The sequence below is a fragment of the Psittacula echo genome, assembly GCF_963264785.1.
Source record: "Psittacula echo genome assembly, chromosome: 6".
In the NCBI taxonomy this organism is placed as follows: Eukaryota; Metazoa; Chordata; class Aves; order Psittaciformes; family Psittacidae; genus Psittacula; species Psittacula echo.
Window position 1 is genome coordinate 65,414,920 of NC_137743.1, and position 18,586 is coordinate 65,433,505.

At 38.7% G+C, this 18,586-nt stretch overlaps 1 protein-coding gene across 2 annotated transcripts in view; it reads right to left on the reverse strand.

Annotated features, from left to right (window-relative positions):
• The window catches only part of LRP2 (LDL receptor related protein 2), a gene marked incomplete at both ends in the record, with an annotated part of 128,383 nt that overhangs the window by 17,385 nt on the left and 92,412 nt on the right, over window positions 1-18,586 (reverse strand). For both annotated transcript variants that reach the window (XM_080620988.1, XM_080620987.1), the window contains 13 exons: window positions 1,643-1,771; window positions 2,728-2,850; window positions 3,620-3,757; window positions 7,983-8,099; window positions 8,370-8,486; window positions 9,064-9,183; window positions 9,875-10,003; window positions 11,453-11,698; window positions 13,672-13,868; window positions 14,643-14,820; window positions 15,196-15,419; window positions 16,535-16,705; window positions 17,740-17,892. In XM_080620988.1, the coding sequence (XP_080477114.1) occupies window positions 1,643-1,771; window positions 2,728-2,850; window positions 3,620-3,757; window positions 7,983-8,099; window positions 8,370-8,486; window positions 9,064-9,183; window positions 9,875-10,003; window positions 11,453-11,698; window positions 13,672-13,868; window positions 14,643-14,820; window positions 15,196-15,419; window positions 16,535-16,705; window positions 17,740-17,892 (2,042 nt within the window). The remainder of the gene's footprint in view (window positions 1-1,642; window positions 1,772-2,727; window positions 2,851-3,619; window positions 3,758-7,982; window positions 8,100-8,369; window positions 8,487-9,063; window positions 9,184-9,874; window positions 10,004-11,452; window positions 11,699-13,671; window positions 13,869-14,642; window positions 14,821-15,195; window positions 15,420-16,534; window positions 16,706-17,739; window positions 17,893-18,586) is intronic.

Here is an 18,586-nt window from a genome sequence, read left to right on the forward strand (position 1 = left end):
AACCTGTCTCTTTCTTACCCAGTCTTTTATTGTCATCTAAGCAAAAAATGTTCTCAGTTGCTATCATGTATAACACAGGCCCTACATTATTTATATCTGCAAATTAGAGAGAAGATGACAGCTTGTTCATGCTGTACCTAATCTAAAACCTACTGAAGTCAATACAGGTCATTGCACAGAATGCACTGCCCTTTAAAACATGCCTATAATGGAAAAGACAAGTCAAGGATAACAGATACTCTGTAACAGATAGTGAAAATTATAATCTTCTCAAAGTACAGTCAAAATTGTCTTGATTCTGACATATTCTACATATACACAAGTACTTTCAAACTCAATTTTGTTATATAACCAGAAACAAGAAATAAGATGCTTATTGACAGAGCATGAGAAAGAGATGTAAGGCAAACGTATTACATTCCTTTACACATACACATCCCAGTGCTAATTGAATTAAGTTTAAACAGGTCAATTACATATACATGCAAAGCATAAATTTATGGTACACACACACACATAAATATTCTATTTTTTCCAGAACACAGGTATTTGATGTTGGGAAAGCTACAAATGTTACCACCTGATCTGCATTCACATTTGCCCCCAGATAGGAGAGAGCTGGCTGCCAGGTGTCTGGTTTGCACTGTTTCATATCCTTTTTGTACTTTCATATTTTCAGTCATTGCATCAGGTTATATTACCTAAAGACCATTGGGATGGTATGTGAAACGGAGAAAACAGCTGCTTCAAAATGGATTGCACTGTAGGCTTCTGAGTTACTTGCGATTTGCAAGCATACTGGCTTGTATATCACCAGGGCATCATTTGGCACACTGTCACTTGAAGCCATCAAAGCCTGACCAGTTGAAATTGCAAGTACATGCTCCTATTATCACTCTGCAGCTGTCTATATATTAATAAAAAAAGTTAGGATTTTTTTTTTTCCAGATTCCATGAGAACACTCACTCTTGCTTCAAAGTTCAAGTCAAAGCTTTTACGTCTAAACGGATACTAGTAAATGTATAATGCATGATTAATAGAAGTTGTGCAGAAGATCTGAGAGGGCCCTCAGCCCAAAACTGGCTGTCTTTGTAAAATTTTATGATCATGTCTGAAAACAGGAAAATGCAAACATCTCAATACACTTCAGTTTTTAACAGGGCTGCAGCAACTGCCCATGAATAATTCCCTAGGTTGGCTTATTGCAATTATGATTGAAATATTTGGCTGTTCTTGCCTCCATAATGCAACCCATTTCAAAACAAGATCAGAAATAAGATCAAATTATTTTTTGTGACGCATAAATACTCTAAGCCTAAAATTGACTGTTCAGAGCAGTGAATTTCAATCATTTAGGTTGGAAAAGACCTTTCAGGTCATTGAGTGTTACCATAAACCTAACACTGCCAACTCCCACTAAATCATGTCCCTTAAGTGCCACATCTACATGCCTTTTAAATACTGCAAAAGAAGGAAAACGGGAGATATTGTCATGGCTAATTTGATAATCCTAGCACAGGCTAATTAAAAATCAACACTTCTTAGTATGCTAGTCAAGAAGAAACATGTATTGTTATCAGTTCCAGAAATTTTTACTTCAATAGCACTGTAATTTTGTATTCTATTGACATTATTACTTACTGCAGCCCATTTCATCAAAATGGTCACCACAGTCATCATAATTGTCACAAACATAGTGTAGAGGAATGCAATTTCCATTACTGCACTTGAATTCTTCAGTTGTACATGGTCTTGGGGTAGGTTCTCTACCTATAGTCAAGAAGAGAAACACTCCTCTGTCACAGTTTCAGCTATAAAGTACCAACAGACATTACTATTCCACACTGATAATGAGGAAGCTGATGCAATCCAGTAAAATAATGACTTGAGAGAATTTGGAAGTCTGTAGTAAAGCTGAAACTAGAAACATGGCCTCCTGAGTTCTAGCCACATCCCCTCGAACTGAAAGGAGCCCCTCCATTTTATAAAGACAGGAGGTAAATTCCTCTTGTTAACGGTTGATTGAGCTTTCTTCTTAATAGTGCAATTCTATTAATATCCTTTAACAATACACTTCATACAGCTACTGCAGACTTCGAAAGATTATTGAGATATTAGTAAATAGTTAACATTGAGGATATCATACAATAAAGCTAGCAAATAATATCATTAAGCAATATGATTAAACTTGATAATATAAAAATCAACATAGTCAATGAAAACTACATAAGATACCTAAGGACAGAAACCTATTAACAGAACTTCAGCAGGATTTGGGCATAAATATCATCAACACTGTTACTATGTCAACAACAGCGCCACAAGTTCAGAAGCACTCGTTTCTCTATTTTAAAAATCCCAGCTATCCATCCCGCCCTTATTTTATAATACAGTAAAACTTTCTTCTTCATTATTTTCAGTGGAGTTCATAATAAACTGATACAATTCAGTTGCTGCTCATAATAAAAAACAATTATTATTTTGAAAATCATGCTCTGAACTTTTTAGACAAATGTTTGCTGATTTTTGCTACTTGCATGGAGAGTTGTGAATACATAGTACCTATCAATAATCATAGTTCAAATTAGTTCATACTAATAGTTCCTACTGAGCTCTAGTTTTCATAATTTATGCTTAATGTTGACATTTCCTTAGTCCTTTGATATCATTAAACATTAAGAACATCACAATTACTGAATTTGCTGCTCAATTTTGTGTAAACGTACAGTGTTCCTCTTTCTCATCACTTCCATCTCCACAGTCATCCTCCTGGTTGCACAGCTCATGACTATATATACAGCGATTGTTCTCACATCGGAAACGGAATGGAGATTCACAGGCAATATCCACTGAAACCGCAGAGATCAAGTCAGTCACACTTTGACACTTCATGCCACTGAGTCACAAATTAACCTAATCACTTTCATCTGGTAACATTTGTATGTTTCCTATATTTCAGAAGGTGTGGAGGCATTCAGAGCCAAAATAACATGTTCTCCACTTTTTTGTGATTGCATGTTAAGACATTACACTTTTCTTGTCAGAAGACAGTACATTGTCTTTGGCCAAAGACACATCCTATGTTTCTACATATAACACTGAGGTTTCTAGATCTGTTTATGAACAAATGCTATTTAAGCAGCTATATAGTACATAACTGACAAAAATTGTTTAAGTAAGTAGCACCTCCAACATCTCACTTTTAGAAATAAAGCCAGGACTCCTCAACTGTATTTACAAAAATGTCCCAACTATACTGATAGCTTTAAAATGTCAGCACCTTTGAGAATATAAGTTATCTGAATTAATCATTAACTGCAAACTGATGCTCTTATTTTACATAACCAACTTAAAAATGTGAAATAGAGTCCTTTCCTCTTTGACATGTTTCTCCCTACTCTTATGACCACATATACAAACATCTGCAAAGCAGTGAGAAACATACTATAGGAGGATGAAGTGAACTTGCATATGAAGCAGAATTCTCAGCACTCACCCTGAATTAAGTCTGTGAGAATCTCCAGTGAAAAGAAGTTATTTAAAATTTATTTTCTAATTGTTCTACTATAATTAGATTTTATTACACATATTCATTTTAATATAATTTTTCTCTCTTACAGCAAAGGTGAAGTTCTTCATCAGAGTCATCTCCACAGTCATTATCGCCATCACATTTCCAGTATGGCTGGATACAGACATGGTTTTTACATTCAAACAGCATGGGTGGACAGTATGTACCGTTAGGATACCGTGTTGCTGAAGAAAAGAAAATTATTAGGACATTTTCAATTACAACAAGAATTTTAGGTTTTCTTGAAAAATATTCAGCCTAACCCTATATCATTTTTTCAATGTCCTTCCCTCCATAGCAGGAGATATAAGGCACTACATTAACAACGGACTGCAAGGACTGAGGACTTCTTGGTAGCTATAACATAATTAATTCAGGTTTGAATAAGTAGTGGAACAAGGTAAGGTATGCCCAGAAGATTTTGAAAATAAACCATTGTTAATTTAACAAATGCTACTTGAATTTGTTACTCAGAAATCTAGTTCAGTAATAAAGGAAAATAATGTCACTGACACCAAACATGAATGACTAAAGAACTACGTAAGATATCCAATTCCAAAACAACTCATGTTGGCATAGTAAAAAACAACCACCACAACAAAACCCCAAAACATGTAAAAACAACAAAAAATGCCCTAACCCCAAAATAGATTCTGTAAAAGCTGTGGAAAAAAAAAAAAAAAAAAATTAGAGCGAAGAGAAATGAAAAATATGACTCTTCCAACCTATATAAATAAACCACACCCTTGCCCTTTCAACAGCTTCTCAAATGCTTTTTCCTCCCTTTAAGGACAGACAAATGTTGTGTAACCCAGGTTCTGAAAGATTAACTGTTGCAATGCACATTCCAGGATGTGGTTACCATCAGAAAAATAAAGATCCTACTGTGCAGATGCCCCTTCTTTCTTAAAGCACAAGTGTTAAAATTAAGTACACAGGAAGATACACAGAACTGCCCTGATACCAACGTAAAGAGAAAGGAATACTCCTAAGTACTGAAGCTTAAAATCATTTGAGCACGTAAGTGAGAACCAAGCCTTCAATATCATCTAAAAGGCCAACATCAGTCAGCACAGAGCACAGGGCTGATATTTTCATTCCAACTGGAATAATAATTTCTGGGAAACAGCTGGAGCTGGAGTTCAACACAAGCTACAGCATACAGACATCTTTTTTTCTCAGTAGATCAATACACAGAAGGAAGACAGAAACAGGAAAATACTTAATTTCCTTGGCTTCACGGATACTTTAGGTAACTATACACAGAATCACAGAATATCAGGAATTGGAAGGGACCTCGAAAGATCATCTAGTCCAAACCCCCTGCCGGAGCAGGAACACCTAGATGAGGTTACACAGGAATGTGTCCAGGCGGGTTTTGAATGTCTCCAGAGAAGGAGACTCCACAACCCCCCTGGGCAGCCTGTTCCAGTGTTCCGTTACCCTCACTGAGAAGAAGTTTCTTCTCACATTTAAGTGGAACCTCTTCTGTTCCAGTTTGAGCCCATTACCCCTTGTCTTACCATTGGTTGTCACTGAGAAGAGCCTGGCTCCATCCTCGTGACACTCCCCCTTTGTATATTTATAAACGTTAATGAGGTCACCCCTCTGTCTCCTCTTTTCCAAACTAAAGAGACCCAGCTCCCTCAGCCTTTCCTCATAAGGGAGATGCTCCACTCCCTTAATCATCTTAGTTGCCCTGCGCTGGACTCTCTCCAGCAGGTCCCTGTCCTTCTTGAACTGAGGGGCCCAGAACTGGACACAATATTCCAGATGCGGTCTCACCAGGGCAGAGTAGAGGGGAAGGAGAACCTCTCTTGACCTACTGACCACCCCCCTTCTAATGCACCCCAGGATGCCATTGGCCTTCTTGGCCACAAGGGCACAGTGCTGGCTCATGGTCATCCTGCTGTCCACCAGGACCCCCAGGTCCCTTTCCCCTACACTGCTCTTTAATAGGTTATTCCTCAACCTGTACTGGAACCTGGGGTTGTTCCTACCCAGATGTAACACTCTACACTTCCCCTTGTTATATTTCATCACATTTTTCACAGCCCAACTCTCCAGCCTGTCCAGGTCCCACTGGATGGCAGCACAGCCTTCTGGCGTGTCAGCTACTCCTCCCAGCTTAGTGTCATCAGCAAACTTGCTGATAGTACACTCAATTCCCTCATCCAGGTCATTGATGAAGATATTGAATAATACTGGCCCCAGCACTGACCCTTGAGGCACTCCAGTAGATACCAGCCTCCAACCAAACTCTGTCCCATTGACCACAACAAATAGGTGACCAAAACAAATAGGTGAGGGCACCTTTATATACAGTCCTGGATCTTTTTATAAGATAGCAACAATAGCTAAACCAAAATATGAAAGTTGATTTAAACTACTGAAAATGTCTTCTTCAAGCTCCAACCTACATTTTCTTGCTTAATCCACTTTAAAACTCTGCCTTAAATTCAGTGTGAAACTCCAACAACTCTGGATTTTACTATGACTAATACTATCACCCAGTCCACTTTCTCAGTATATCCCTTCTATCTCTTGCTGACAATAATCTTTTTTCTCCCTGTTATGAGCTTTAATGAAAGCTAAGTGACTCCTTAGTCACCACACTGATATATAGCTGATATAATATTTTACTTCAGCAGACAGAGGGAAGAAAGAAGTTTAAAAGCAGCATGTTATCTCCGAAAGATAAGCAAGCTGGTCCTACATTTTGCTCCCTCTCAACACTAGGCATTACTTTAAGTTGCAGTTGGCTACAAATATCAGTAAGCATTGCCAAAAGCCAAAGAGAAACATCACCTGAAACAGCTATGATGAAGGAAGGAACACATATCACTGCTTTTGACCAGCCTACCTGTCACTGACTTTGGTAATCGAAAGAACAAGTGCACATCTTTTGGAGCAATCCCTTTGCTGCTCACTTCAAGCCTTTTAAATTCATGCTGGTTAACAGATGGTCCCTGCACACTCCTAAGGCTGCTGACACGTATCTCTAGGTATATATACAGCCACTTAGGTGAGTACCTGCTAAGATCGTGTTTCTGATGCCAAGGGCAGCATTAACCATGAGCAGCTAAGTTTAGTAAGCCCTGCCATGTTTTAATGACATTACATGCCCTCCCTTGCCTTCATTTTGGTGACACTTTCCCCTGGTCGTTTCCTGTTATTATGAGGAAGCCTGTCAACAAAAAGCTCTATTCCATCTGTGTAATGATACTTCCCAACCAAACATTTTTGCCACTCTCCCCTTGGGTTTCCTTTAACACTGACAGAGCTGTTACATGCACTGCTTGCAGAAAGGAAAACTTGCAAGGTCAGCCCCCAAGGTCATTCAATGATGGTTATCTTGTTTCCTTTAAAAAATAAATATTATTTATAAATTAATTTGTCCCCAAAATTATTTCAAGCAATCTTATCAAATTTATCTCACAGAGTGGTTTGTTCTTCTGAGCTTTGGGATAAGACTAAATTACAAATTGCGCTTTATTGATTTCTTCATACCTTATAATTACAGGCTATTATTTTACTGATTATTAGTTAACCCCAGTTAATTTTTTATTACTAGCTTTGAAATGCTCCAAGGTTTTGCCACACTTCCACACAAAGGAAATTAAAATTATCAATTGCTTTCCATTTATCTCTAGATATTTCAACCTAGTTAGTAATTGTGATGATTTTGATACAAAATCTTGAAGTTTTTTGGAAAACCACTCATCCCATCAGTGAAATCTTAAAAGAGCCTTGATATGTAGTGTCAATCATAAGAAATGATGAACAGTGATGATAAGGCAAAATTTAATTGTTCATGAAAGGATGAATATGCCAAATTGCTTTAAATATTAACAATGACTACTCATCAGCAGCTTAATGCAGTTTATTCCGAACTCTCCACCTCAGTATTTTCAATAAACCACCTTTATCCACAAGGACCCAAAGAGCATTCATTAAGCAGAGAGCAGGAGTGATCATCACTATGGGGAATGATTGCCTAAACCAGGTTTGTGGAAGCACAGCTCTTTATCATCACACCTGTGAGCATTATTAAAAACAATCCTATTACATAGCCCTGTTGGAAAACAGTACAACCGAAACAGTGGATCCTGCAGTGTCTGTGGGATAGTAAAAAAATTTAATTCGAACACATGCGTTATCTTCCACTGGACCTTGTAAACACATTAATTTACTAGCATTAGGAATGTGTTTACAATCAATGTAAATGATGGCAATCCATCATTATATTAAAAAGCTGATTCAAAATATTATACTTATCCTGAATTTTTACTGACATCACTGAGTGTTGCAGAATTCTGTAACTCTAAGGAGTCATCTCACTTAGAGAGAAAGGACAGATCTTTCTGGAAGTGAGCTCAATGAGCACCGATTGCAAAGCCAGAAACTCACGACAAGTTGCTTCATCAGAGAAATCGAGGCAGTCTGCATTTCCATCACATCTGAAGCGCTCTGCAACACAGTGTCCACTATCACACTGGAAATAACCTGGGTGGCAGGTCCTCAGATCTGAAAAGATTCAGAAGTAACAGTTCAAATACCTTGTTCAAATCCAGATAAAGTGTTTACTTTTCGAGAACAGCATCCTAAAAAAGACTGCAAAATCCAAGACCATTAAAACTATGGTAATCCTCTACTTTTGGTGGAATGACTGAAGTGATTTGATTAACATTATTCCATTAAAGATGCTTCCCATAAAGGACTACTTTGCAGAATAATTTATCACATTAGACACATAAAGTGTGAATACATAAGAAGTAGCATCCAGACAATACGCACCACAGTCACGTTCATCTGAATTGTCCTCACAGTCATCATCGTGATCACAGACCCACCGGGATGGTATGCAGCGCAAGTTGTCACAACGGTATTCGCTTTCTGTGCATTCACGAGGACCTTCATTTAAAATGAATGTACAAATAAGAAAAGTTCCCCAGATGTAAACATCCACGCCTATCTTATTAGACAAAAGTAATTTGAGCAGATAATGTGGCATAACAAAAGTAAATTATGTTAAAACAGCATTCTCCCCAATACTCTTGAATTATGTTAAACGTTTTATGCCCCTTTTGACACAGAAAAAAGGAAAGTCATGTGGATTTTGTTTCATCACAGAATTATACAGGAACCTTTACTCCAAATCAGAAAAAAAATGATCTGCTTTCATTGTCTGAGGAATTGTATAATAGTACTTTTGCACACAGGGCAGAATTCAAATGTCATTTCTTAGCAGAAAACAGGAATTTGTGCTTTATAGTGAGTGGATTTATCAGTGGTTTTATGTATCCAGAACGTTTCCTTCTGCCACCACAAGTCTGACTTCCTTCTGACATCATGGTATTTCAGCAGAGACAGGCTACAGAGAGAAACAAGGGAATGGCTGCAGTTGAGAACTGTCTGCCTCATTCTCACAAGAAAAGGGATAGTTAAGTCATGAGCTGAACTATATCATGACAGCCAAAAAATAACTCACTGCAGTTGTGCTCATCAGAGTTATCTCCACAGTCATTATCTCCATCACACTTCCAGCGCAGTGGGATACATCGATGATTGTGACAACGGAAATCTCCAAGAGGACTGCAAGTCATCTCTTCTGCAGTGCAGACAGTTTCCCAATGAAACAGCACATTAGCATAGTCTTTGGATAAGTTGGAATGCACAGAAGATAATTGAAATAGAGACGTTCGTGCCACGAACTGGGCCAAATAACAGAGATGTGATTAAGAAACAATTGAAATAACTACATAGAACTGAGATGGAAACAAAAAGAGACAAGCTTATTACTGACAAAGGAAGGCATCTTGACCTCATGGCATGTTACACTTTCAGTTCTTTTCTGGTTCTGATATGATCCGATGTCTTCTAAGCTTTGTGTATGAATGTCTAAGGTTTTAACACAGGTGCAAGGGACTGCAAATGCATTATCATACTTCCTATTACTGATGGTTTCATCAGTACAGGAGGTAAGTTAAGTAGATGTAAAAAATACTGAGTTTTGTCTGAAATAGTTTTGCTCAAGTAACAATATTTCCTGTTTAATTTGATGACATATTAGACAAAATAATAAAATCCTGCTCTTTAGAGTTCATAAACATGTGAGCTGAACAACGAGTTGCTGCACACAGAATTTCTCCTGACAAATAGCTACCAAGATAATTAGTTGATATCAAGCAAAACATGAATAGTACCTTGTCAGTGAAGCTGTTGAGAAAACTGAGGTGTTTGTAAACTAAAGAAATATTTTAGGTACAAAGTTATGATGAAATTATTTTCTCCAAACATACCACAGCCTTGCTCGTCACTGTTGTCTCTGCAGTCATCATCCCCATTGCACACTGCCCACAACGGTATACAGCGGTAGTTGGTTCTACAGCTGAATTGTGTGTGATTGTCACACCGATAGGCAGGGCCCACTGAAAGAGGCAGTTGTCAAAGTTGTGTTACTTAGACATTAAATTTTCCTCCTTGCTATTTTGTCCTCCAAAATCTGTCATAATACATAGTCATTATTTCTACTAAAAAGAGCTATCTGCCAATGTCAGTGTTGTAAAGAGAAAGCGTTAAATGTATCTGATTTTATTATCTTTTTCAACTTATGCTGCTTGTACTTTGCATACATTACAAACCCATGAAAGGTTCAAACGCCATTCAGTGTGGTTTTCCCTGAAGTCTTTAGAGCTGGTAATGGTGATAATAGAAGCCCCAAGCCTGGAAGCCAGAAGAGGGAGCTTGTCCTCAGATGCCCAGACTTTGTCACAAGTTCTTCCAGATGGCCAGTAACTCAAAGAGAGGTGCTGGAGCACAGAGAAAAACCCTGCTGTTAAACACAGGCTAGACTGTGCTGTATGTTTTTTCTCCCAGTAAGCTTTTGATTCGTATGCCTGTCATCCTGAGAAACATGAGCTTCAAGAAATGAAAATTCATTTTGGTTTTGTAATAAGTATGACATATGTCAGACTCTAAAATGGAACAAGGTAAAAATTGGTGAATTGGTATTCACTACTTCCACATAGGCCATGGATCAGCATATATCCTTTTTACAAAGTGTTGATAGACACCAAGCAAAGGATGCTGCTAGCATCAAGCAAGTCAGTGAGACACTACCAGTTCTTGATAATTTGGCCAGCATAAATAAGCTTTCTCTCCTTCAAGAATCAGTAGTGAATTAGCACATACTCTTTTTTCTATCACTCTTAACTACATAAAATCATAGAATAGTTAGGGTTGGAAAGGACCTTAAGATCATCTAGTTCCAACACCCCTGCCATGGGCAGGGACACCTCACACTAAACCATGCCACCCAAGGCCTCATCCAACCTGGCCTTGAACACCACCAAGGATGGAGCATTCACAGCCTCCCTGGGCAACCCATTCCAGTGCCTCACCACCCTCACAGTAAAGAATTTCTTCCTTATATCCAATCTAAACTTCCCCTCTTTAAGTTTGAACTCGTTACCCCTTGTCCTGTCACTACAGCCCCTGATGAAGAGTCCCTCCCCAGCATCCTTGTAGGCCCCCTTCAGATACTGGAAGGCTGCTATGAGGTCTCCATGCAGCCTTCTCTTCTCCAGGCTGAAAAGCCCCAACTTTCTCAGCCTATCTTCATACGGGAGGTGCTCCAGTCCCCTGATCATCCTCGTGGCCCTCCTCTGGACTTGTTCCAACAGTTCCATGTCCTTTTTATGTTGAGGACACCAGAACTGCACACAATACTCCAAGTGAGGTCTCACGAGAGACTGCAATTAGCTCACAGAAAACATGCCTTTCCAATGAATTTTAAGCCTTAGGAAAGTTAAATAAAGCAGTTGGTTCTGCTTTTGGTGCACTATAATGTAGGCAGCTTACTACAGCTGTGTGCTTACTGCATTCATGAAATGGCTCATCAGAGTTATCACCACAATCATCATCCACATCACATTTCCAGGACTGCGGGATGCAGCGGCCATTGTCACATTTAAATTGGCCCGGGGGACAGGTTCTACTAGCACAGTGAGTACTATCTTCATCCGAGTTGTCACCACAGTCATCCTCTCTATCACACTGCCAGGCTTCTGGGATACATCGTTTATTTGCACACTGCCACTGATGAGTTTCACATTGGTGATTAGCTGAAAGAATACAGAACTGCTGTTAGGATACTGAAACTTGCAGAACAGTCAGCTGTTATGTCGATTAAGCAGTTATCATGTCTACACAAAAAATTAGAAAGAAAGCCAGTAAAAACTGGAAATCACATTTACTTGCTCAGTTAAGGTACAGATTTCTAACGTCACATGGCATGTTTCCCACAGACATCTTGAGACAAGCTCACTATGAATCTACATTTTTCTAGGAGTGGAACAGATACTATCTTCTCCTAAGGCATAGGTGAGTAAAGCCAGCATTGGAACGTGACATGGCAGTTCCCATCACTTTGCAGAGCAGCTAAGCAACATTGTGACGGCTCTGGCTGTACTACCCTTTTAGATATACATTGCCTGATAAGCCTGTTCCTCTGACTATGAATGAACATCTCAGAAAACAGAAGGCCATGATAATATCAGCTCCACAACCTATACATGTACAACCACTATTCCCAAAGGCAAGGCACTGTAATCTAATGTCAGCAGTGCTGGCAAACTGGGGGAAGCTCTGAAGGTCTATGAAAATAGGAGTCAACATTGATCTCTGCTTCCACACTTTGTACGTCTCACTGGACACCACCCTACTACTTTTTTTGTATACACTGCCAGACTGTTCAAGAAGGAACAGTACGTTACAATTTCCATACATTTTCTAGACTAAAGGATTCTATTCCCATGCACAAGATAAGCAGAACAAATTATATAGACCTAAACCGACTTTTATTGTACCCAATATGTTAAAATCAGTGACACATTATAAAGCTGACACATTTCTACTTATATAATATTCCCCTGTGCCACACTCAAGAGCTTAGCTATTTGAAACTCAGGTAAAATTGACATTTCTGTCATTGTTAGAAACACTTTGCTAATGGAAGACAGTGAAACTATCAACTATATAACCACACTGCTTTCCCGACCACCACTTCCCCTTTATATTACTGAGCTTACAACTGCCAGAACTACATTATTCACAATAAGAGAACTAAGGATGTGCTTTTTTAAATTAGACATAAGTATGTGGAATAAGACAGTTTCTAAGGAAATAACATAATTCCACAAGCATAGCTAGGCTACATTTCTAAAACACTGCCATCACAAGCAGTATTTTAGAAATCACAACTCTCCAAAACAAATCTTCCCACATGCACTGCAATGCAGAAGGTGAAATGCAGGTGGTGTCCCTGCCCATGGCAGGGGGGTTGGAACTAGATGATCTTAAGGTCCTTTCCAACCCTAACTCTTCTATGATTCTATGATTCTAAATAATTTTGTCAAATCATCACAATGTATCTACAATACAGGGAAAATTAGCATAGCTGGTAGACTGACCTAGTGTTAGGAAGTCTTGGATTCCTCATACTCACCATGGTTTACTTAACAAAGTAGGTCCTGCTTCTAGTATTTTATACTTCAGATTGAAATTTACATCAGTGCAAATCTATCTCAAAGGTGTAGAAAATGTTTCTGTTTTGATATTTTGATTTGTTTTGATATTTCTGATCTCCTGTACCCTTCTTTTGCACACAGAATTGCTCTAGCAGGTGCAAGATTAATAACGAGTGCATCTGTCTATCTCACCTTTCCATCTGTAAAATCACAGAATCATTGAATGGTTAGAATTGGAAGGGACCTTACAGATCATCTAGTTCCAACACCCTTGCCATGAGCAGGGACACCTTCTACCAGACCAGGTTGCTCAAAGCCCCACCTAACCTGGCCTTGAACACTTCTGGGGATGGGGCAGCCCCAGCTTCTCTAGGCAGACTCTTCCCGTGTCTCACCACCCTCATAGCAAAGAATTTCTTCTTAATAGCTAATATAAATCTACCCTCTTTCAATTTAATACCATTTTCCCTTGTTCTGTCACTACAAAAAGGGATAATGATTCTGAAATTTACACATGGTTTACATGTTTTGTACTGGCAAAACACTTAAATTTATTAGTTGCAACATACCACAAAGTACAGGATCTTCATCTGATCTGTCATGGCAATCTGGCTGAGTATTGCACAGGAAATGTGGACTTGTGCAGTTCCCATCATTACACTGGAACTGACCAACAGGACAGTATCGGTGTGGACAGGTAGGGGGCTCATCAGAGCCATCTCTACAGTCCCTCTGTCCATCACATTTCCACCAGATAGGAATACACCTACAAAGAGAGGACAGTGTTTTCTTTTATATGTCTCTACAGCTATACAACCACAATCCTATCACCAGAAATAGATGACATTGGTGGGTCTCTAGAAGGAAGTTAACAGCAAATTAAGAACATTTTAATTTTTATGTATATTTATGGTAACCACCTCTCATGCTTTTTAAAACAATTATCAATTGGAATTTTAATGTAATATTTTAATTCACCTGAACTTAGCACAAGAATTTCACTAGGCAATATTGTTGTAACACTGCTTCAAAAGGCCACCCAAAAAAGCAGGTCTGCCTGATAGGCTCCAGAGTGATACAATATCAGCACATTTTATGACCATTTCTCTCCCTTTACTGCTGTTGTCTCAGAAAAAGAGTCGGAAATGCACCCCCAGATCAACTAAATTGTTTTTCTGTGTCACTGGCAGACAGCATATATTTGGCAGAAACAGATACATTGTAAAAGATGAACAAAAAAATAAGAGAAGGTCCTAGGTTTGTGAATTCAACTGGAGATGCTTCATAGAGGTACACATTTCTAACACTCAACCTTTGCTACATTAGCAATACCATATAATGGGAAGAAAAGTAAAAAGTACTATTTAAACAATTAATCTGGAAGTATTTTTCCAAAAGGGAACTCTGTCTGGTCCTTACTTTGTCTTTGCACACACACCACAGATTCACAGTGAGAGCAAAAGGGATCCCTAACTTCATGTCCTTCTGAAGAGACTAAACTGCACATCTTTGAAAAAGAGACAGTGAGCAGTGAACTTACCTCTCAGTGTCTGCACAGAGAAACTGGGTGCTAGAGCACATGGGAAGGCAGTGGGCTGTGTTGCCGAACTGTACTATCATGAAGTTATCAGGACATTCACAGGAATAACCCTGACCACCAGCTTTTATCAAACAAAGATGGGAACAACCACCATTGTTGGTGCCACAAGGATTATTTACTGGCAAAACAGAAGAAGAAATATTACTATACTTTGCAAACCCCAGGACACAAAGGTCTCAATGTACAACAGACTCTTCTAATACTGTATTGAAAGCCTAAATGTAATAAGTTGAATACCAGAAACTAGGGAGACAAATGTATGATTTCATATACAGGAAATGTATGCTATTAAGCCATGACATTTCAGAAATTAATTTAAAATTACACATTTCCAGTTATTACTATTGAAAGAAAAGGCAATTTATAATTGTAAAGGTCTATATTTACTCTGCGTATTTTATTCCCAGAAAAGGCAAAAGCGGAGAGCACCCAAGACCTTTCACGGTAAGTCTCTGGATAACAGTTAAACGCAAATCTAAATCTGTTTTCTTACCAAAGGGTTGTCTGTATGGGTGGTAAACATGGATGTCAAATGGCCTGTGTGTGGTGTTCACAAGAACAGTTCTGCCTGATCCATCATATTTATTTCCTTTTTCAACTGTTCTTGTGTTCCAGTCAGTCCAATATATCGTGTCTTCAAATATTGTTATTGCAAACGGATGAGGTAAAGTCCCATCATATACTGTGTGACGATGATGTCCATCCAGGTCAGAATATCTACACAAAGGAAAGTATGTGTAAAACATTCAGGTGAATGCTCAAACATCTTCACATCTTTATTATGTATGCTTACGGTACTTCATTTTTGGTGTCCAGGATCACGCAATGTGGAATTGTAGCTTATTTAGTCCCTAGCGATCACTGTCCTCAATGAACTCATTTTAAAACATGCAGAAAAGTACGACGGGTTATTTTAGGCTAATAAATGGAACAGAGGAGCATCCACTGAAATGTGAAGTGTTCCAACAGAAGCATATCATCTAGATAAATGAAATCTTGCACGTTTGCTGCCTTAGAGCAAGTTATTTTTGTCACACAGAAGACTAGCTTGCCTGGATCATTCAAACCGCTAATGGAACACGTAAGACAATAACTGGCCTCCTATATTCCTAAATTGTACATGTCTTTCTGATTTAGAGTCTCCTCTGATATTTTTAATAACATTTTATATTTTTACTATCACCTTGCTATAGAGACAAAATATATAATTAATACATATTTTTAAAAACATGGCTTTCAGGCTTCAGCATAGAAAAGGCTGCCAGAAAAGAAGTAAGTATAAAGATAAATCTAACTGTATATGTAAATATGAATACAAATATAAATAGTAATATAAATAACAAAGGCTTGCTTTTGAAGTATTTCATGCCTTGCCAAGAATCACAAATGCTAGTTATTCATTTTTACTGCTATTACAGTGAAAATTTTCTAACACTAGAAACAATTAATAGATTTTTCTTGGTTAACAAAAAATACCCCATATGCTAACAGGAAATTCCATGTCATACCTATGGACAAACATTCAGACATCTAACAACTTGTATACTATTTTATTAAGTTGGAAAAAGTAGTGATTTTTATACTCAGTTTTGCTTTGGTTCAGGTCATACGTCTAAATACAGAGAAGTTGCATATGAAGTACAGGCTGTGAATCTTTTCACTATAATTTTTACTACTGTGCGATCTAGTAATTTGTATCACCTACTACTCCATACTTTCTGACTCTTGTTTCCTACAGTCAGTAGGTAGAAATACGTATGATGCTTACAGCATCTATAAATGCTACCACTGCAATCTGACATTCACTTGTTTTATTCTTTCTGCATACATACTCAATGTAATTTAGATGGGCATCTGCCCAGTAGAGCTTGTCATTGGTGTAATCTATGGTGAGTCCATTGGGCCACTCTAACTTTGTAGAAATAATCACTGTCTTCTCCTTGCCATCCATGCCTGCTCGTCCAATATAGGCTCGATCTGCCCAGTCTGTCCAGTAGATCTGTCTGTTCAAATAATGAATAGTTAAGGATTGTGGTAAACATACGCTGAAGTAAATATTAGAAGCCACATTCAAATATAGTATTTCTTGCAAAAGAACTAAAGCATAGATTGAGGGAGATAATAAAAAGGTTAACGTACTTATATTAGTGTGACCAGCAGGTTGAATGAGGTGATCCTGCCCCTCTACTCTGCTCTCGTGAGACCTCACTTGGAGTATTGTGTACAGTTCTGGTGTCCTCAACATAAAAAGGACATGGAACTGTTGGAACAAGTCCAGAGGAGGGCCACGAGGATGATCAGGGGACTGGAGCACCTCCCGTATGAAGATAGGCTGAGAAAGTTGGGGCTTTTCAGCCTGGAGAAGAGAAGGCTGCATGGAGACCTCATAGCAGCCTTCCAGTATCTGAAGGGGGCCTACAAGGATGCTGGGGAGGGACTCTTCATCAGGGGCTGTAGTGACAGGACAAGGGGAAAACAGGTTCAAACTTAAAGAGGGGAAGTTTAGATTGGATATAAGGAAGAAATTCTTTACTGAGAGGGTGGTGAGGCACTGGAATGGGTTGCCCAGGGAGGCTGTGAATGCTCCATCCTTGGTGGTGTTCAAGGCCAGGTTGGATGAGGCCTTGGGTGGCATGGTTTGGTGTGAGGTGTCCCTGCCCATGGCAGGGGTGTTGGAACTAGATGATCTTAAGGTCCTTTCCAACCCTAACTATTCTATGAATCTATGATTCTATGATTTGCTACTCTGCTACAGCAGACAACTGCATGATCACAGTCATTTTCAAAGAATGGAACTGGCAGCCTCACCATCTATCAAACCACACACACTTCCAACAATCTTTTTAGCCTTGCAATCAAAACTTCCTTGTCTACATAGAACCAAATTCCACTTTCAACACTATCTGATTCCTAAGCTGCAACTAAGATCTAATGCCATGCAAATTTAAGTGCAGGCAGGCAAAATTTATTTTAGATTTTCAAAGACAGTGCAAGACTATTTGCAAAAGAAAGAAAAAGCACTCGTGAAATGTCATACCCATATTTTGGATGAACAACAATTGCTCTGGGGTACTGAAAGCAGAAAGTGTTGTTGGCATCCACACATCGGTCCACTAGCTTTCTCCGAAATCTTCCATCAAGTTCAGAGACATAGAGACAATCTTTGTAGGCATCCACCCAGTACAGTTTTCTGAAATGATTTAGAGTTAATTTATTTATTCTTATTTGCTTGTTTTGGTTTATTTTGCTTCAAAGCATCTAAAAATTTCAGGGTTTGGGGTTTTTTCTTATCCTAAAAGCAATATATCCACTGTAAAGGAAGAATACACATACTGAACTGACATCTCTTCTACACAGTGCTCCAGATGGCCCTTTTCCCTCCTACTGTTCCCGGATCGACAGTCATTCATGCCAAATTCAAACTTGCAGTTGCCCATTTGAGTAATAATATGTCAATTGCCTATAGATCCCTAAACCCTCTTCTCTTCCCTTTCCCTCCTACCAACAATGGCCATCAAAACAGACACGTAGTGCAATGGTTTCTGACCAGGGCTGTGAGGTATTGGAAAGGATCATCATCTGTTCCATGCTGCCACCTCTGCTCTCATCAAACAGGTAGAACACCTGGCAGGTTCTCCTTTAAAGAAACAGTTCAAGTGCCGAATTTAAACTTCACCTAAAATTTTCTAACTTTTCTATTAGTTTGCATAGAAGTGTACACAACTGCAGCCAATGAAATCATGCAGCTGAAGCAATGATTTTAAAAAGCCTGCAACAAAACAAAGCATTTAATTAAAAATACAGCAGCTATTTTGAAATTGTTTGCACAGCTGGTCAGCATCCACAGGGCCATTCCAGATATAGCCTGACAGATAGAATCTCTG